At 39.4% G+C, this 14,701-nt stretch overlaps 1 protein-coding gene across 1 annotated transcript in view; it reads left to right on the top strand.

Annotated features, from left to right (window-relative positions):
- The window catches only part of CRIM1 (cysteine rich transmembrane BMP regulator 1), a 287,524-nt gene that overhangs the window by 249,233 nt on the left and 23,590 nt on the right, over nt 1–14,701 (top strand). Inside the window, exons 12-13 of the mRNA XM_007945075.2 lie at nt 1,144–1,359; nt 9,091–9,312. Coding sequence (XP_007943266.1) covers nt 1,144–1,359; nt 9,091–9,312 — 438 coding nt within the window. The remainder of the gene's footprint in view (nt 1–1,143; nt 1,360–9,090; nt 9,313–14,701) is intronic.

The raw sequence follows: 14,701 nt of genomic DNA, 5'->3' as shown, positions 1-14,701 counted from the left end.
AAGTTAACTTCCTTTACTGGAGATCAGTCCATATCACTTTATCTTATCAGTGTCTTTGACTCTTATGTTGATGCTGCTTTGAAAGAAACAGCCCAAATGAGCTCTTGGGTGATACTGCTTTTAGGATCTTTGCACAGACATGGGAGTTCTCCTGGGGCCCGGCCTCCACTGAGCTCCAAGCATGAGCTAGCCATGCTGTCTCCAGATACTCCTTGGCAGTGTTTGACATTGTCAACGCCTCTTGAAGTGCTTGTTGTATTTGGATTACATGAATATGGTTAATATCTTCATTCTTTTCATTTCCCCAGCACAACTTCAGGGCAACTCCCAGTATCTCTCAAGGCATTTTTAACATTAAATTCCCTCCCTATCATTACCATCTCACCAGGAGACCAAAATCACCTCCCCACTGGGGAAAGAGATCAGGGCTATCATCATCTCCTCAGTGTTTACCTCTCTTGATGATGACATCTCCAAACAAGTGTTTAGTCTCAGGTGTGGGTTTGCAGACTGTTGGTTCTGCAGAAGCATTCCTGTTCATCTTGCTGGCAGCTGGTTTAGGTTGGGTTGTGGCTTTTAAACCCTCGGACCTATTTCCAAGCATAAAAATACTCAGATTCCCAGAGATAATGAAGCAGACTGGGCAGGCATAGATCAATTGGAAGGTTTAATCTGGAAGTATGTCCATGATTCAGACAACCATAGATTTCAGTTCAGATCCCTTCTCTTCCCCTAATTCCCAGAGTTCTGTTTCTTTATATGTAAGGGAGAGGTATTGGTACCTACCTCACAAGGTTTATGTGAGGAATAAGTGAAATAACACATGTGAAGCACTCAGCCTGGAAAGTGGACCATAGCAAGCATTCAGTAAATGAGAACTCTTTAGTCTGGGCAACTCATGCACCATCATGGAGACTCCTAAGAGGCCCCTGTCTTCTTCTCTAGAGTAGGAGTCCCCTCCTTGCAGTTTAATTTCTATTCATGGAATATTTTCTTTACTGTTTTCTTAATCAGAATAGAGAGAGATACTCTTCAGCTATTTCATCCTCTCTGCCACTTCAGCAAGTAGCACCAGGTTTTTCAAGAGTCTGTGGGACTACAGATGAATAATTTCTTCGGTTTTGGTTTTGTGTCATTCCCCAGATGACTTTGTGGTACAGAAGCCAGAGCTCAGCACCCCCTCTATTTGCCATGCACCTGGAGGAGAGTACTTTGTGGAAGGAGAAACGTGGAACATTGACTCCTGCACTCAGTGCACCTGCCACAGCGGGCGAGTGCTGTGTGAGACAGAGGTGTGCCCACCACTGCTCTGCCAGAATCCTTCGCGCACACAGGACTCCTGCTGCCCACAGTGTACAGGTAACGACTGTGCTCAGAGTGCATTGTGGGGGGAAGGGTTTTCTCACCCAGCAGTGCTGGTAGGCCAAGTTGAGCCCCACATGGGACCATGCCAAACCTAGTCACCAGTAATCCAGGCAGGGATAGCCTGCTTCTATTCCCTTCTAACAACCAGATTTCTATGAGATCAGTATGTCCTGCACCAGAGGTGATTCTGATAAAAAAAAATTGATTGTTTATTTTTGCCATCTTTTTGTTAGCCCTACATCTGATACTCACAGAATATACCTAACTAGAAATATACCTAACTAGAAACAGTTCTGGTATACCAAATTATTGGATATGATTTTGTTAATGTTAAAAGTCATCTTTGTCTTCAACAAATGTGAAGAACAATTACTGGTAAATAATGTAAATGAAATTGTTTGAAAAACGTAAAATCACTGAAGATACTTTGAGCATGCTCTATAGAGAAATCATGAAATTATGCATAATGCCCACCATCTTGAACCTGTGATGACTAGTAAATGTGAGACCCAAGCTATATGAGCACTGTACGTGTACAAAGAGCATGATTATTTCTCTCTCTTTTCCAGTTCTCAGGTAATCTAGCCTTACCAGGTAAATTTGTGGACATGAACAAGACATATTATAAAAGAACAAAACATATTATAAAATTTTGTCTAGTGTTTAAACCTAAGTTACTACTTTTGTTAACTACAGTAATACTCCTAATTAATATTAGAATATATGGCTCTTTCCCAAAAGATATTTAATGTAGAGAATTACCAAGTTAACAGAATAACTAGTTTTATTTTGTTGTCCCTTAATCTTCCATCTTTGCAACCTAAATTGCTAACCATTTCGAAATATATATTCTTAGAGCATTTGCTGCTTAGTAACACATAAATCCTCACATTTTATTACTTTTTTTAAATACTGCCTTATTTAATTGGCTGCCCAGAATCTATTGTTCTGTTACTAAATCCAGCATAGTCCGTTTCCAAATTCTTCATGAATTCTTTCTGATGGTAATCTTGGCATTGCATCAATCAGGTGAACTCACAGTGATAGTCATGGTATTTGCTGTTGTCATTATGCACTGGGGCCCATGTATAATATATCATTTTACTACAAAACCCCGGTGTCATTGGCAGCCATGTTAATCTGAGAAACTTAACTGGTGCAGTGTATTTTCTAGTATAAGAAGTAATTCAAATGTATTATATTTTTTGGTTAGGTGGTACCTATCCCCCTCTTTACTTTTATTATTATTACTGTTTTACTCAATTCCAAACCCTGCAGATGTTTCTCGTAATATGTGACCATGACTCTATTCACATATTCCTGGTGGAAATCACTTTGAGTGGGATCTTAACTCAAACAAATTTATATTCATTAGATACTCACTTTATGAGTATTTATGAAATGCCTACATTGAGCCATAGGGATCCCAAGGTTAGTGAAAACCACACAACTCCTATCTTACAGAGCAGTAATCCAAAAGAAAAGACAAACAATGTAATATTCCCCTTAGGTAAATCATGATAACGGGGCAGGGAGGGGGTAGTACCTTGAAAGGGAAGATCTATGAGATGGTATAATGCAGGAAGTTTTAAATGGGGTGGGTGTCTGAGGGATGAATACACAGGAGATGATTGGGGAGGCGTCATGAGGAAGGGACTTCTCCATAACCAGTGGCCTAAATTCATTGACAAGACCCTTGATTGGGCTCAGGTACAGCTCAGACAGGGGAATCGGCTATGTAGAGATGAGACTCATGTGGATCCTCTCTAAGGCAGTTTCTTAGAGCAGAGAGTCTCTTGTGAGCATGGCAGAGGGACTGCAGGTTCCAGGAGAGAAGGGTGTGGACATGCCTGTCTCGTTCTTTGGGACAAGAACAAGCACTGCCTCGTGTACCTGGCTTTGATTTCTCATTTTTTACACTTAAGTCTGGGTAACATCTTTTTTAAAAAAAAAAACATATAACTTGAGAGATACTTTAGTGATATGCCACGTCTTAAACTTTAGGACTTGTGTTTCATTTATCAATATTCTAAAGGTTACTTTTACATCTGTAAATATTCACATACCTGAAATCTATACTATAAAAGCAATTACATATACTGTGGTTAGGAGCTCTGGTAGCATAGTGGCTAAAGCACTTGACTGCTAACCAGAAGGCTGGCGGTTCAAACCCACCGGCCACTCCTCGGAAGGAAGGTTGGGCAATCCTATTTCCGTAGTGATACTGCCTCGGAAACCCAAGGAGGGGTCGCTATGAGTCGGGGCCGACTCGACGGCACATAACAACAACAACAACATACTGTGGTTAATCTTTTTGAACTTTCCTTTCATAGGCATGTTGCAGCAATAAAAAGATTAAAAAAAAGAATCTTAAACTCAGAACATCAGTGTCTTCACGATATAAATATAGTAAATTTCAACAGTAGCACTCATTGGTAATTGTTATATTACACGTTTAGAAACATACCATCTATAATCTTAGGATACTTGCATTCTAAAATACGCCAAAAATGGTATATATGTGCAGGAGAGTAGCAGCTTCTGAAAAGTTGTGTCCCTCTAAGTGCTTATATCTTCAAGATCCTTTCTCACTTTCTCCTTCAACTTTCCTTCTCTCTGCCCTAGTTCAGGTCAAGGTTTGAAAGCCTCAAACTGATAAGCAGTAAGCGAACTGGATTCATGAAGAAAGATTAAGCATCCCTGCAAGCAAAGCTTTTTTTTTTTAAAAAAAAAAAAAAATCAGTACCCTGCAAACAAAAGCCTCCCATTTCCTCCTCCCTCCTACCCATGGTAACCACTAATAATGTTTGGGGGGGGATATATATACATATATATATATTCCCCCCCCAACCTATTCAGGAATTACCCCGATACCCATCCTTAGTATCAGAAGGAAGATTGGGCAATCTACTTCTGTAGAAATACTGCCTCGGAAACCCAAGGAGGGGTCGCTATGAGTCAGATTCGACTCAACGGCAGTGAGTTTGGTTTAGGTTGGTCATCCTTGATAACCAACAAAAAAAAGTTCACTTCCATGAATAAACCTTTCCTTGACTTTTTATAATAATGGACTAATACAATATTTGCCCTTCTGTGATTGACTTATTTCACTCAGCATAATGTCCTCCAAGTTCATCCATGTTACGCAGTGTTTTGCAGATTCTACATTATTCTTTAGGGTCGTATAGTATTCCATTATGTTTATGTACCAGAGTTTGTTTATCCATTCCTCGGATGCTGGGCACTTAGGTTGTCTCTGTCTTTGTTACTTGTGAATAGTGCTGTGATGAACATGGGTATGCATGTATCTGTTTGTGTCCTGGCTCTCACTTCTTTAGTATATATACCTAGTGATTGCTGGATCAAATGGTATTTCTGTTTCCAACTTCTTAAGCAGTCACCATACCGATTTCCACAGTGGTGATACTATTTTTACAGTCCCATCAATGTATGAGAGTCCCAGTCTCTCCATACCCTCACCAACATTTGTTATTTTCTGTCTTGCTGAACATTGCTGTTAATGCTGAGTGAGATGATATCTTGTTGTTTTTGTTTGCATCTCTCTAATGGCTTATGATCATGAATATTTCCTTATGTGTTTGTTGGCTGCCTGAATATCTTCTTTGGTGAAGTGTTTGTTCATGTGTGTGATGGTTATGTTTGTATGTTAACTTGGCTAGGCCTGGTTGAGTGGCTGGGCAGCTGGATGTAGTATTCCCCATGATGAGACTGGTAATCAACTCCATGGTAGAATCTACTGGGAGCAGCTGAGTAGCTGCCTTTGGGTATGTGGTCTGCTTCCTGTATATAAGCAGAAGGTTTGAGAATGGTCTCTAGTCTATGGCACACTTGGACCCTGCATGTAGCCCTGTCATTGCTCAGCAGCCTGCTATGCTCTGCTGACCTTGGGACTTAACAATGGACTTAAGTTAATGGCCTGCCATGTGGTTTGGTAATATCAGGACTGTGCCTTTTTACTTGTCAACCTTGCGGCTTTTCAGCCTCAGCAGCTATCAGCTGTCAGAGTGAAGAAATGCCTCTAGCTCCAGTGGGCCAGGAGCAAGAGGAGGAGCTGAACCCCAAGGTTGAAGGGCTTTCACCCAGCCCCTAGAGCCTGTCACTTTGAACTTGGACTTAAAGCCTCCAAATTGTAAAAAGAAACAACTGTTAAGGCTGTCCCATTTGTGGTATATTTCTTGTCAGAGCGGCACTAGGTAACCAGAACAGTGTGTTCTGCCCATTTTTTAATTGTGTTGTTTGTCTTTATGATGCTGAGGTGTTGGAATTTTCTATAAATTTTAGAGATAAGTTCTTTGTCCAGTATGTCTTTGCTGAATGTTTTTTCCCAATCTGTAGGTTTTCTTTTGGAGAAATCTTTTGATGCACATAAGAATTTAATTTTTAGAAGGTTCCAATCATCTTCTGTTGTTTGTGTATTTTGGGTTATGCTTGATAGTCTATTTGTGCCATCAGTTAGGGCCCCTAAATTTGCCCCTAATTTTTCTTTGATGAACTTTATAGTTTTAGGTTTTACGTTTCAGTCTTTGATCCATCTGGAGTTAGTTTTTGTGTATGAATCTTGTTTCATTTTTCTGCAAAGGATATCCAGTTTTGCCAGCACCATTTGTTCAAAAGACTATCTCTTCTCTATTTAATGTACTTTGGCTCTTTGTCAAAGATCAGCTAATCATAGGTGGGTAGATCTATTTCTGGCTTCTCAGTTTTGTTCCACTGCTCTATATATCTGTCACTGTACCAGTACCAGGCTGTTTTGACTACTGTGGCCGGTAGGTTTTGAGATCTGATAGTGTGAGACCTCCTACTTTGTTCTTCAGTAGTATTTTGCTTTTCTGAGGTCTCTTTCCTTTCCATATAAAATTAGTAATTGATTTTTCCATGGCTTTGAAGAATGTTGATGGGATCTGGATCAGGATTACATTGAATGTATAGATTGCTTTGGGTAGTATTGACATTTTTGCAATATTCAGTCTTCCTATCCATGAGTATGGTATGTTCTTCCATTTATGTAGATCTCATAGTTTTGAAGTAATGTTTTATAGTTTTCTTTATATAGGTGTTTTGGGTTCCTTGTAAGATTTATTCCTAAGTATCTTATCATTTTGGTAGTTATTGTAAATGGTATTTATTTCCTTATTTCATTTTCAGAGACCTCTTTGGTGCTGTAGAGGAATTCAACTGATTTATTATATGCTTATCTTATATCCTGTCACTCTGCTAAATCTTTCAATAAGTTCAAGCAAAGTTACTTCATTGTTTACTTCCTGTCATTGGAGAAAGGTAGAGGAGAGAGGGTGGTAGAAAAGAAAAAAGAGAAAGAATGAATAAACACCAGAAAAGAAGTGGTAAAGATAAAATAAAGAAGTAAATATTTGAAACAACAAAAGCATAAAAAAAGGGGTCTCTGAGGCAGAAAAAATGGAAAGAGGCCCAAGGAAAGAAGATACCATGGGTGAGATTTCCCAATGACATTTTATCCAGGGTCTGGTTAGGATCCTCCTCTGATGGAGTAAGACCTGTGACTCTGGCTCTCAGCTTTAACTCTCACTCTGTCACTGCCAGCACATCTCATCATCCTCTGGGATCATTTCCAGGCCTCAGGAAGAGGCCCTCAGACTCTAGGACATTCATTTCAGCTGTCATGTTGTAACTTTATCACTGCTGTACCTTTCTCATCTAAATTTTTAGGCACAAAGTTGGGCATTGCTTGCAAGAGCTAGGATATTGAAACCTCATTGTGATTTGCAGAGCTTAGTGTTGACAGGGTCCCAGGGTGTTGCAAATGGTTAACATGTTTAGCTGCTAACCAAACCATTGGCAGTTCAAATCCACCCAGAGGTACCTCAGGAAAAAAGACTTTAGAAAAATCTGTCCTTGAAGACCCTGTGGAGCACAGTTCTACTCTGACATACTTGGGGTCACCATGAGTCAGATATGACTCAGCAGCAACTGCTGGTGGTGATGGTGGTGGTGGAATGTTAACAGTCCTTATCTCCAGCTAATACAAAAATTATCATTGGCCAGTCTCTTAAAAAAGTCACCCCTTGACATGGATGACTCTAAAAGGTCATTGAGAAAGTAGCTTCATCATACTGGTTTTAATCCATGTGGATGTGGTCTATGGAACTATACATGCAGTAGAACCTAGAACACACTTTGGAGTCTTGGAACCAGTGGCTGTTCTTTTACTTTTCTCTGCTGCCTTTGGAACCAGTAACTAGGACATCTGGTTAGATAGCTTAAAGGAATGGATATAACAGGCTCCATTATCCTGACTTCCTCTGTTCCTCAGAGTCAGCCCAGGATGAAGTTAATTCTCTTGGCCTCAAAGAGAGTATTCTTCTCAAATCAGACTTGTTGACTGTATGGTATATTCCTGAGGGAGAATGTGACACTGACAGCTTGAGCATCGCTGTGTTAACTCCACGTTGATCCTGGTTATCTCTATAGCATGGCTTAAAATAGAAGAGTTCATAGAGTTGATTCTGAGAATAGCATGTGATAACTGTGGACCATCTGTTTCCTCAGACAAGAAAATGTGGTTCTCTCAGAAGTTTGCTAGGTAGGACCATCATAGCTATTTCTATACTCCTAGGTGGTGAAGGTGGTTGCAAGCACTTTCTTATCAGGAAGATTATGTGACCTTTCTAGATTAGGAACCTCATTAATTTATATTTTCCTTTGTTGAATCCTGGTCAGATTTCTACTTGAGGCTATAATTTTCATGTAATTTTCCATCAATACCAAGACCCAAAGAGGTACTTGGGTATTCTGGTGATGTTCTTTTCTTTTTGAAGTTGTAACTTAATATGGGAAGCCTCTGAATAGCAAAGACACAAGTGATCGGCAGATACTTTCTCTGTGGGTACATCCTTAATCAGTGATTTAGATTTCCCATGATCTTTCAGCCATTAATGTGAATGCATAAATCTTAGAATGTCCAATATCAATGTTTTTTGGTAGTCTGGTACACTGAAAATCTGTTTTTGAGTATTGATTAGTTGGATTGAATATGGCTGCAAGTAAGAGAAAATCCACTTAGAGTTTTTAACAAATAGAAGTTTATTTTATGTAAATTACAAGAAATTTGGAGCAGATGTTTATGAGTACTGATTAGTGGCTCAGTGAAAATCAAATTCAGTGTGGCCTTTGTTTTACAAGTATTAAAAGAATATTACAGCTACAAGCAACACACAATTAAGGCAGGAAGAATGGTGGTAGCAATACATCCACCCTTTCTTTAAGAAAGTGGAAACCTTCCCTGAAATCCTCTTATTAACCATTAGGTACAATTAGCTACAGCTGGGTGATGTGCTCCTCCACCTACCCCCCAGTTGCAAGGGAGACCAGGAAAGCAGGAGCAGGATGTTCTGATTGGCTTACACTCCCTGGAATTAAAGTCCTGGGACCACCCCAATGAAAATCAGTGTTCTAAACTAAGGAAGATGGGTAGAGTAGATATTGTGCAACTAGAAGAATGCGGTGGATCTCTTTTTGTTTTTGTTTTTGTTTGGTTTTGTTTTAATTCAAGACCCTGCCTGAATTGGACTTCCTATTTTGTTACTGAAGTCATTTTATTAAGGAAGCACTCAAAGCCATAGTAAATGGGTGCACTTTTTATAAGACAGAATGAAACTCACTATGTTGCGTAGTTGGTGGCTTACAGCATCTTTGTTTCCCTGCTGACCTGTATGTTCATTTTTCCAGATGTACCTCTTCAGCCTTCCTCATCCCATAATGAGAGCGTGCCTAGTTACTGCAAAAATGATGAAGGGGATATATTCCTGGCAGCTGAGTCCTGGAAGCCTGACGTTTGTACCAGCTGCATATGCATGGATAGCGTAATTAGCTGTTACTCTGAGTCTTGCCCTTCAGTATCCTGTGAAAGACCTGTTTTGAGAAAAGGCCAGTGTTGTCCTTACTGCATAGGTAAGACCAAGAAAAAAATCCATTATATGTACCAGGGACCACTAAATCTACATTGACAACCATTTACCTAGATCAGTTAATATATTTGAGAAAAAAAAAAAAAATTTTTAACAGACAAAAAGTAGTGGCAGCAGGCAGGGGAAAATATGGAAGGTGTGTCCCTAAGAGAAAACATTATAATAATATAAGAAATACTCTCTGAGAATGACATGATGTTATAGAGCTTGTCATGTTCTATTGAGTTCCTTTGCCACTGCAGGACTTTCAATATCAGAATCCTCTTTCTCCATCTTCCATCTTATATTTACAGTGTTTTTCCCCTAGATAGAAACACCATGTCTCATATTAGAGGGTACTTAATATATAAAGCTTGCTGCTTCCTTGAGATCAATTAAATATGAAATACTAATTTAATCTCCCAGTTCTTCCTGTTTCCTAACACTTAAGTGATCCCATTTAAACTATGTGGTTATCTATGTTGAGGGCCTAGGGACTCAAAGTGAGCCTTCAATAACTGACAGAGCCCTCTCCTTATGAGCAGAGGACATATGTATATTAGCTCCTGATGTCTGTACAAAAACATTCCTGTGGACATAAGCCAGATGTTGTTCTGGGGTCCAGAAGGCGAAGCTCAGACAGCTGGTGACTCTTAATAAAGGCACACTCCCTGTTCCCCGGGCTCTCACTCTTTTTTATTGCCTTTGTATCCAATGAAGCTCATAAAGTCAAGTGAAAGACAATGACATATCTCAATCCAGTATTGAACCTATGATCAGAGTAGCAAATGAAAAATTAGACAAATTAGGTATTGTGCATTTATTGTTAGAGACTTTTGAATACTTGCCAGGTAATAAGTCATTGCATATATTTGGGATGATACCTGGTGAAGAGGAGAGACCTTGTGACTCAACTTGGGCATTCCTAGTAGATGTACTGATGAATGGCACCCAAGTCCATCTTGGCCCTAACTCAAGATTATCAGCACAGCATCTCCTTTTTGTCTTGTGACCTCTGGCCATCTGGCCTAGGGCACTTTCTCTGAGTCTTATTCTGCATTTTCACATACAAGAGATGGAAAGGTATTTTAAAAACACAATTTCTGCTCTTAGGAATTATGTAGAGTTAGACTTTCTCAATGTAATGCCATGGGAGTATTAAAGGTTATGTTTTGAGAGCTGGATTCTCTTCTTTTAATAAGAATGACTGCATATATGAATTATTCTTCAAATGATGATGTTTTTGAGTGAAATTGTGGCTGTTAATAATTATGATGAAACAATATCTATAGACCACAAGTGCCCCCAAGCAAACCAGGACATATGGTTGCCCTGCCTTTCAGTGACTGGGACAGTGTGTTCTGCTTTAGTGCCTATAAACTTTGTAGCTACAAAGTGGAGCAAAAAATATATCAAGACCCAGTTCACCCAGTTCATTGCCACTTCCCATTTCAAAGAGCTGACCAGAAATCATGAAAATGGCACCACCTTTCATGAGATCTTAATGAGAAAGATCACTACCAGGTTACCGTTTCAGGCCTGCAGGGAAAAAACATACAGCCAGTACTTTTTAAAATGTTTAAATATGAAAACATCAATAGTAAAAGAAACAGTTTATGAATCAGCTAAGGACAGTTTAGCAGCCCTGGATCATACTTAGAAAACCAGGGCCCAGGAAGGCCTGAGAATTGTATTATCTACAAACCAGAAATCTAGCAACAAATCTCTTGTGTGTTAAAAATTCTAGATTGTATTACTTAGTGAAGTTTCTCTTGAGTTGTCTAACTTAATTAGTAAATTCATAATTAGTAAGTTACTTAATTAGTAATTTTGTTTCCGTATGGTAACACCAAATCACTCCTCTTTGTTACAAAACCAACAAATTCAAAATTACACAAAAAGATCTTCATATCACAGAATTCAATGTCCTTCCCTTTTTTTTAACCTTCATATTTCTTAACGTTGGTTCCTGCATCATGTAGACAGCACATTCTACTTCAGTGTGTGTGTGTGTGTGTGTGTGTGTGTGTGTGTGTGAACAAATACGGATTTGGTCAAATTTGTGATTTTGATTTTAAATTAATTGAGAACACATTCTCTAAATTATGGTTCATATAAGCTGATAATTGTATAATGGATGTATTGTTGGTGTTACATCTCCCTTCACAGTTCTGCCTACTTCAGAACAATGTATCCTAGAAACTGGTAGCATAGTGGCTAAAGCACTTGACTGCTAACCAGAAGGCTGGCGGTTCAAACCCACCAGCTACTCCTCGGAAGGAAGGTTGGGCAATCCTACTTCCATAGTGATACTGCCTCGGAAACCCAAGGAAGGGTCGCTATGAGTCGGGGTCGACTCGACGGCACCTAACAACAGCAACAACAACAAGAAACCCATAAGTTGCTTTCTGGAGAACATGTTGAGGGAACTTAATACTTGATTTTGATGAGCAATGATTGTGTGCTGCTATTCATTCACTCATTCATCTTAATACATGATGCATGTTGTTGTATTGTTGAAATAGTCATTAAGTCCCTCTGTCTGCATTAGGCTTATTTTGGAAGTAGCATTGTTAGATTGTCTTTATTTTTTCTTACCCAGGACCCCTTGTGTCCAAGCTTACAATGTCAAGTTCCATACAAGACCGATACAGGGATACTATCCGACTCTCCAGTTTGCTCCCTTGGGCTCCTTAGGCTTGTTCTCATTCCAGTGGATAGGTCCTGACTCCAGTCAGCCTAGTCTCTCCATAAGGGCACTAACCCAGGGTAATGCAATCATAAACAGGCAGGAATAGGTTGTATCTCAGTGGCAGAGCCTTTGTCACCATCCACAGATCACATTAGTAAAGAAAAACATGGAAACACGCCATCCTTTTGCATGGCTTAAAGCACCCACTTGTGTTTTCTTTGGGCACTGAGGACCAGAGCTTGCACTGGTTCTCTGTTTGAACCCAGTGCCCTATTAACCCAGATCACCTGTTCCCAGGATCATACGTGCCTGCCCATTAGAGTGCACTGATACTCACTCCAGTAGATAAGTGCTGACCTCACCATGCAGCAGTTCTCCCTGGGTGAATAGTTTCCCTCTTTAGTGAAATATAGGTCTTTATAAACCTCAGATCCATTGTTAATCTAACCTCTTTTTTGTGTGTGTGATAAAGCTGTGTGAAAACAAAAGCTTTCTTGAGTTCACCTGTTTTTCTTGCAAGAGAAATGAAAAGTAGCTATCCAAACTAGAAGAAATCTTCTAATTACAAATATTTGTGTTCCTTTCAGCTAAATTATCAAGTCACTAATGTGCAGTGAAAATGCTTCTCTTTTGATGTGCAAAGGCCTTATATTATGTGTGCTAATTTAATAGAATGTGTAATACAGACATAATTAACAGGATTGATGATTAATTTTGAAAAGTGAACAGCTTTGTCTAATTAATTATAATACCCATCATTAGAGAATTCATCCTTGTACTAGAAAGAAACTAAGTAATAATTACCAAATCATTTTAATGGAACATCTTCTTACGCCCTAATTTTCTGTATTCTAGCTTCCTCCACAAATACACACAAATTTAGATTTTATTTTCATAGGCTTTTGGACCATAACTGTGGCTTATAGAATAAGAAACAAGAATCAAAAGATGACTTGAGTATAAATCAGGTGGCGATGAAGGTCTGGTGGGAATTCTACTGTGTGTTAGCAGGTTGCATATGTGTAAACAGCAGATACCTCAGCCATGACACACATTGCTGTGCAAGATAGGACTGGTTTAAATCTTCTCATGGCCTTATCTCTGACTTCATTCTTTTCTAGAACTTTCCAAAGCAAAAATTGTTGCAGTGCGTCAGTGAGATCTTCATTTTATGATTCCCAAGAGACGGCAGATGGGTAGCCAACAACCCTCACAGCACATGCACTTACTGTATCTTTGTGCATGCTTGTCCTGATCACATCACCTTGTGCTGATATTTGTGGGTGGGGGTGCTTTTGCTGGTACCTAGGGACAGTCTAGCAGCTTCCAGAAAGGGTGTTCCAACGGGAGATCATCATGTCCAGGTATTCAGTCATTTGTGGTGTTATTGAGAAAGAGCACTACTTCAGTCATAAAGATCTTCCTTAATTAAATTTCTGAGGTCTTCAAGCCCATATAGCTGCTGTGTCATACCTATTATCTTTGGAACTCACAGTGCCTAAGGTGTGTCCCCTGATCAAGATCCTCTCTTGAACAGGACTGATGTTAAGCAAGCAACTCTCATGTTGCCTAAGTTGTGAGTATCACTCAGTACATAGAATATTGTTTTGAAAATTGTGATCTGAAGAATGTTTATATCTATCTACTGTTGTTGTTGGTAGGTGCTGTTGAGTCTGTTCCAACTCATACCTACCCCATGTGACAGATGAGAAATGCCCCAAAGAGTTTTCTAGGCTGAAATTTTTGTGAAGCAAATCTTTTTCACCAGATCTTTTTCCCAAGGAGCCACTGAGTGAGTTCACTCCGTGAACACAAGTGATGATCTGTTGTGCCACCAGGGCTCCTTCTGTTTATCTGTAATCATACATTATTTTAGAAAATATTTGAGGTCAGATATTTAGAGTCATATTTGTTGGCTGGAAATCCCTCAGTCAGTGCATCTTTAATTCAGCTGTTTTTGTGAAATCTTAGTTATGTTTGATGATGTTTGGGAGGGGTGTGTGTGTGTGTGTATTTCATAACTACCATATGGAAAAGAGATATTCTGATTACATATCTTCAGGTCACCTGTTGTTGTTGTTGTTGTTATTTGCCGTCGAGTCGGCCCCGACTCACAGCGACCCCTCCTTGGGTTTCCGAGGCAGTATCACTACGGAAGTAGATTGCCCAACCTTCCTTCTGAGGAGTGGCTGGTGGGTTTGAACCGCCAGCCTTCTGGTGAGCAGTCAAGTGCCTTAGGCACTAAGCTACCAGAGCTCCTAGTCTCTTTTAAATAGCTTGTGTCTTTCAAGATCTGTGAAAATGAGTTTTATTATAGATAGTACATGAAATATGATTTTCTTGCAGATTGAACATCTGTCTGGTTAATATTTGATGTTAGCTGTACGGTGCTTTCACGCAGAGTCAGAGTGGCTTGGCACTCTTGGCTGTGATGTTGTAATTGCATTTCTTCTCCATGGTGATCTTCAACTAGCAAATGATTAATGAGATTTCTCTTCAATAGGGACATTGCTATATTAACTCAGTCTATTATACAGTGTAACTTTTTGCTTAGGTTTCTGTTTGTTTACTGCTAATTCCATTGATATAGTATCTTCTCCTAGTAATCCATGGAAGTGGTATCTCTTTGGAACATCTGTTGATCTTTATGTATTTAACTCAGCCCAAGAACCAAACAGTAAATACTCAGTTCAAAATCCTT

The sequence above is a fragment of the Orycteropus afer genome, unplaced genomic scaffold, assembly GCF_000298275.1.
Source record: "Orycteropus afer afer isolate SDZICR_OR568_19922 unplaced genomic scaffold, OryAfe1.0 scaffold00131, whole genome shotgun sequence".
Taxonomy (NCBI): Eukaryota; Metazoa; Chordata; class Mammalia; order Tubulidentata; family Orycteropodidae; genus Orycteropus; species Orycteropus afer.
The sequence above is the reverse complement of the archived record's forward strand: the minus strand, read 5'-3'. Positions and strand labels throughout refer to the sequence as shown.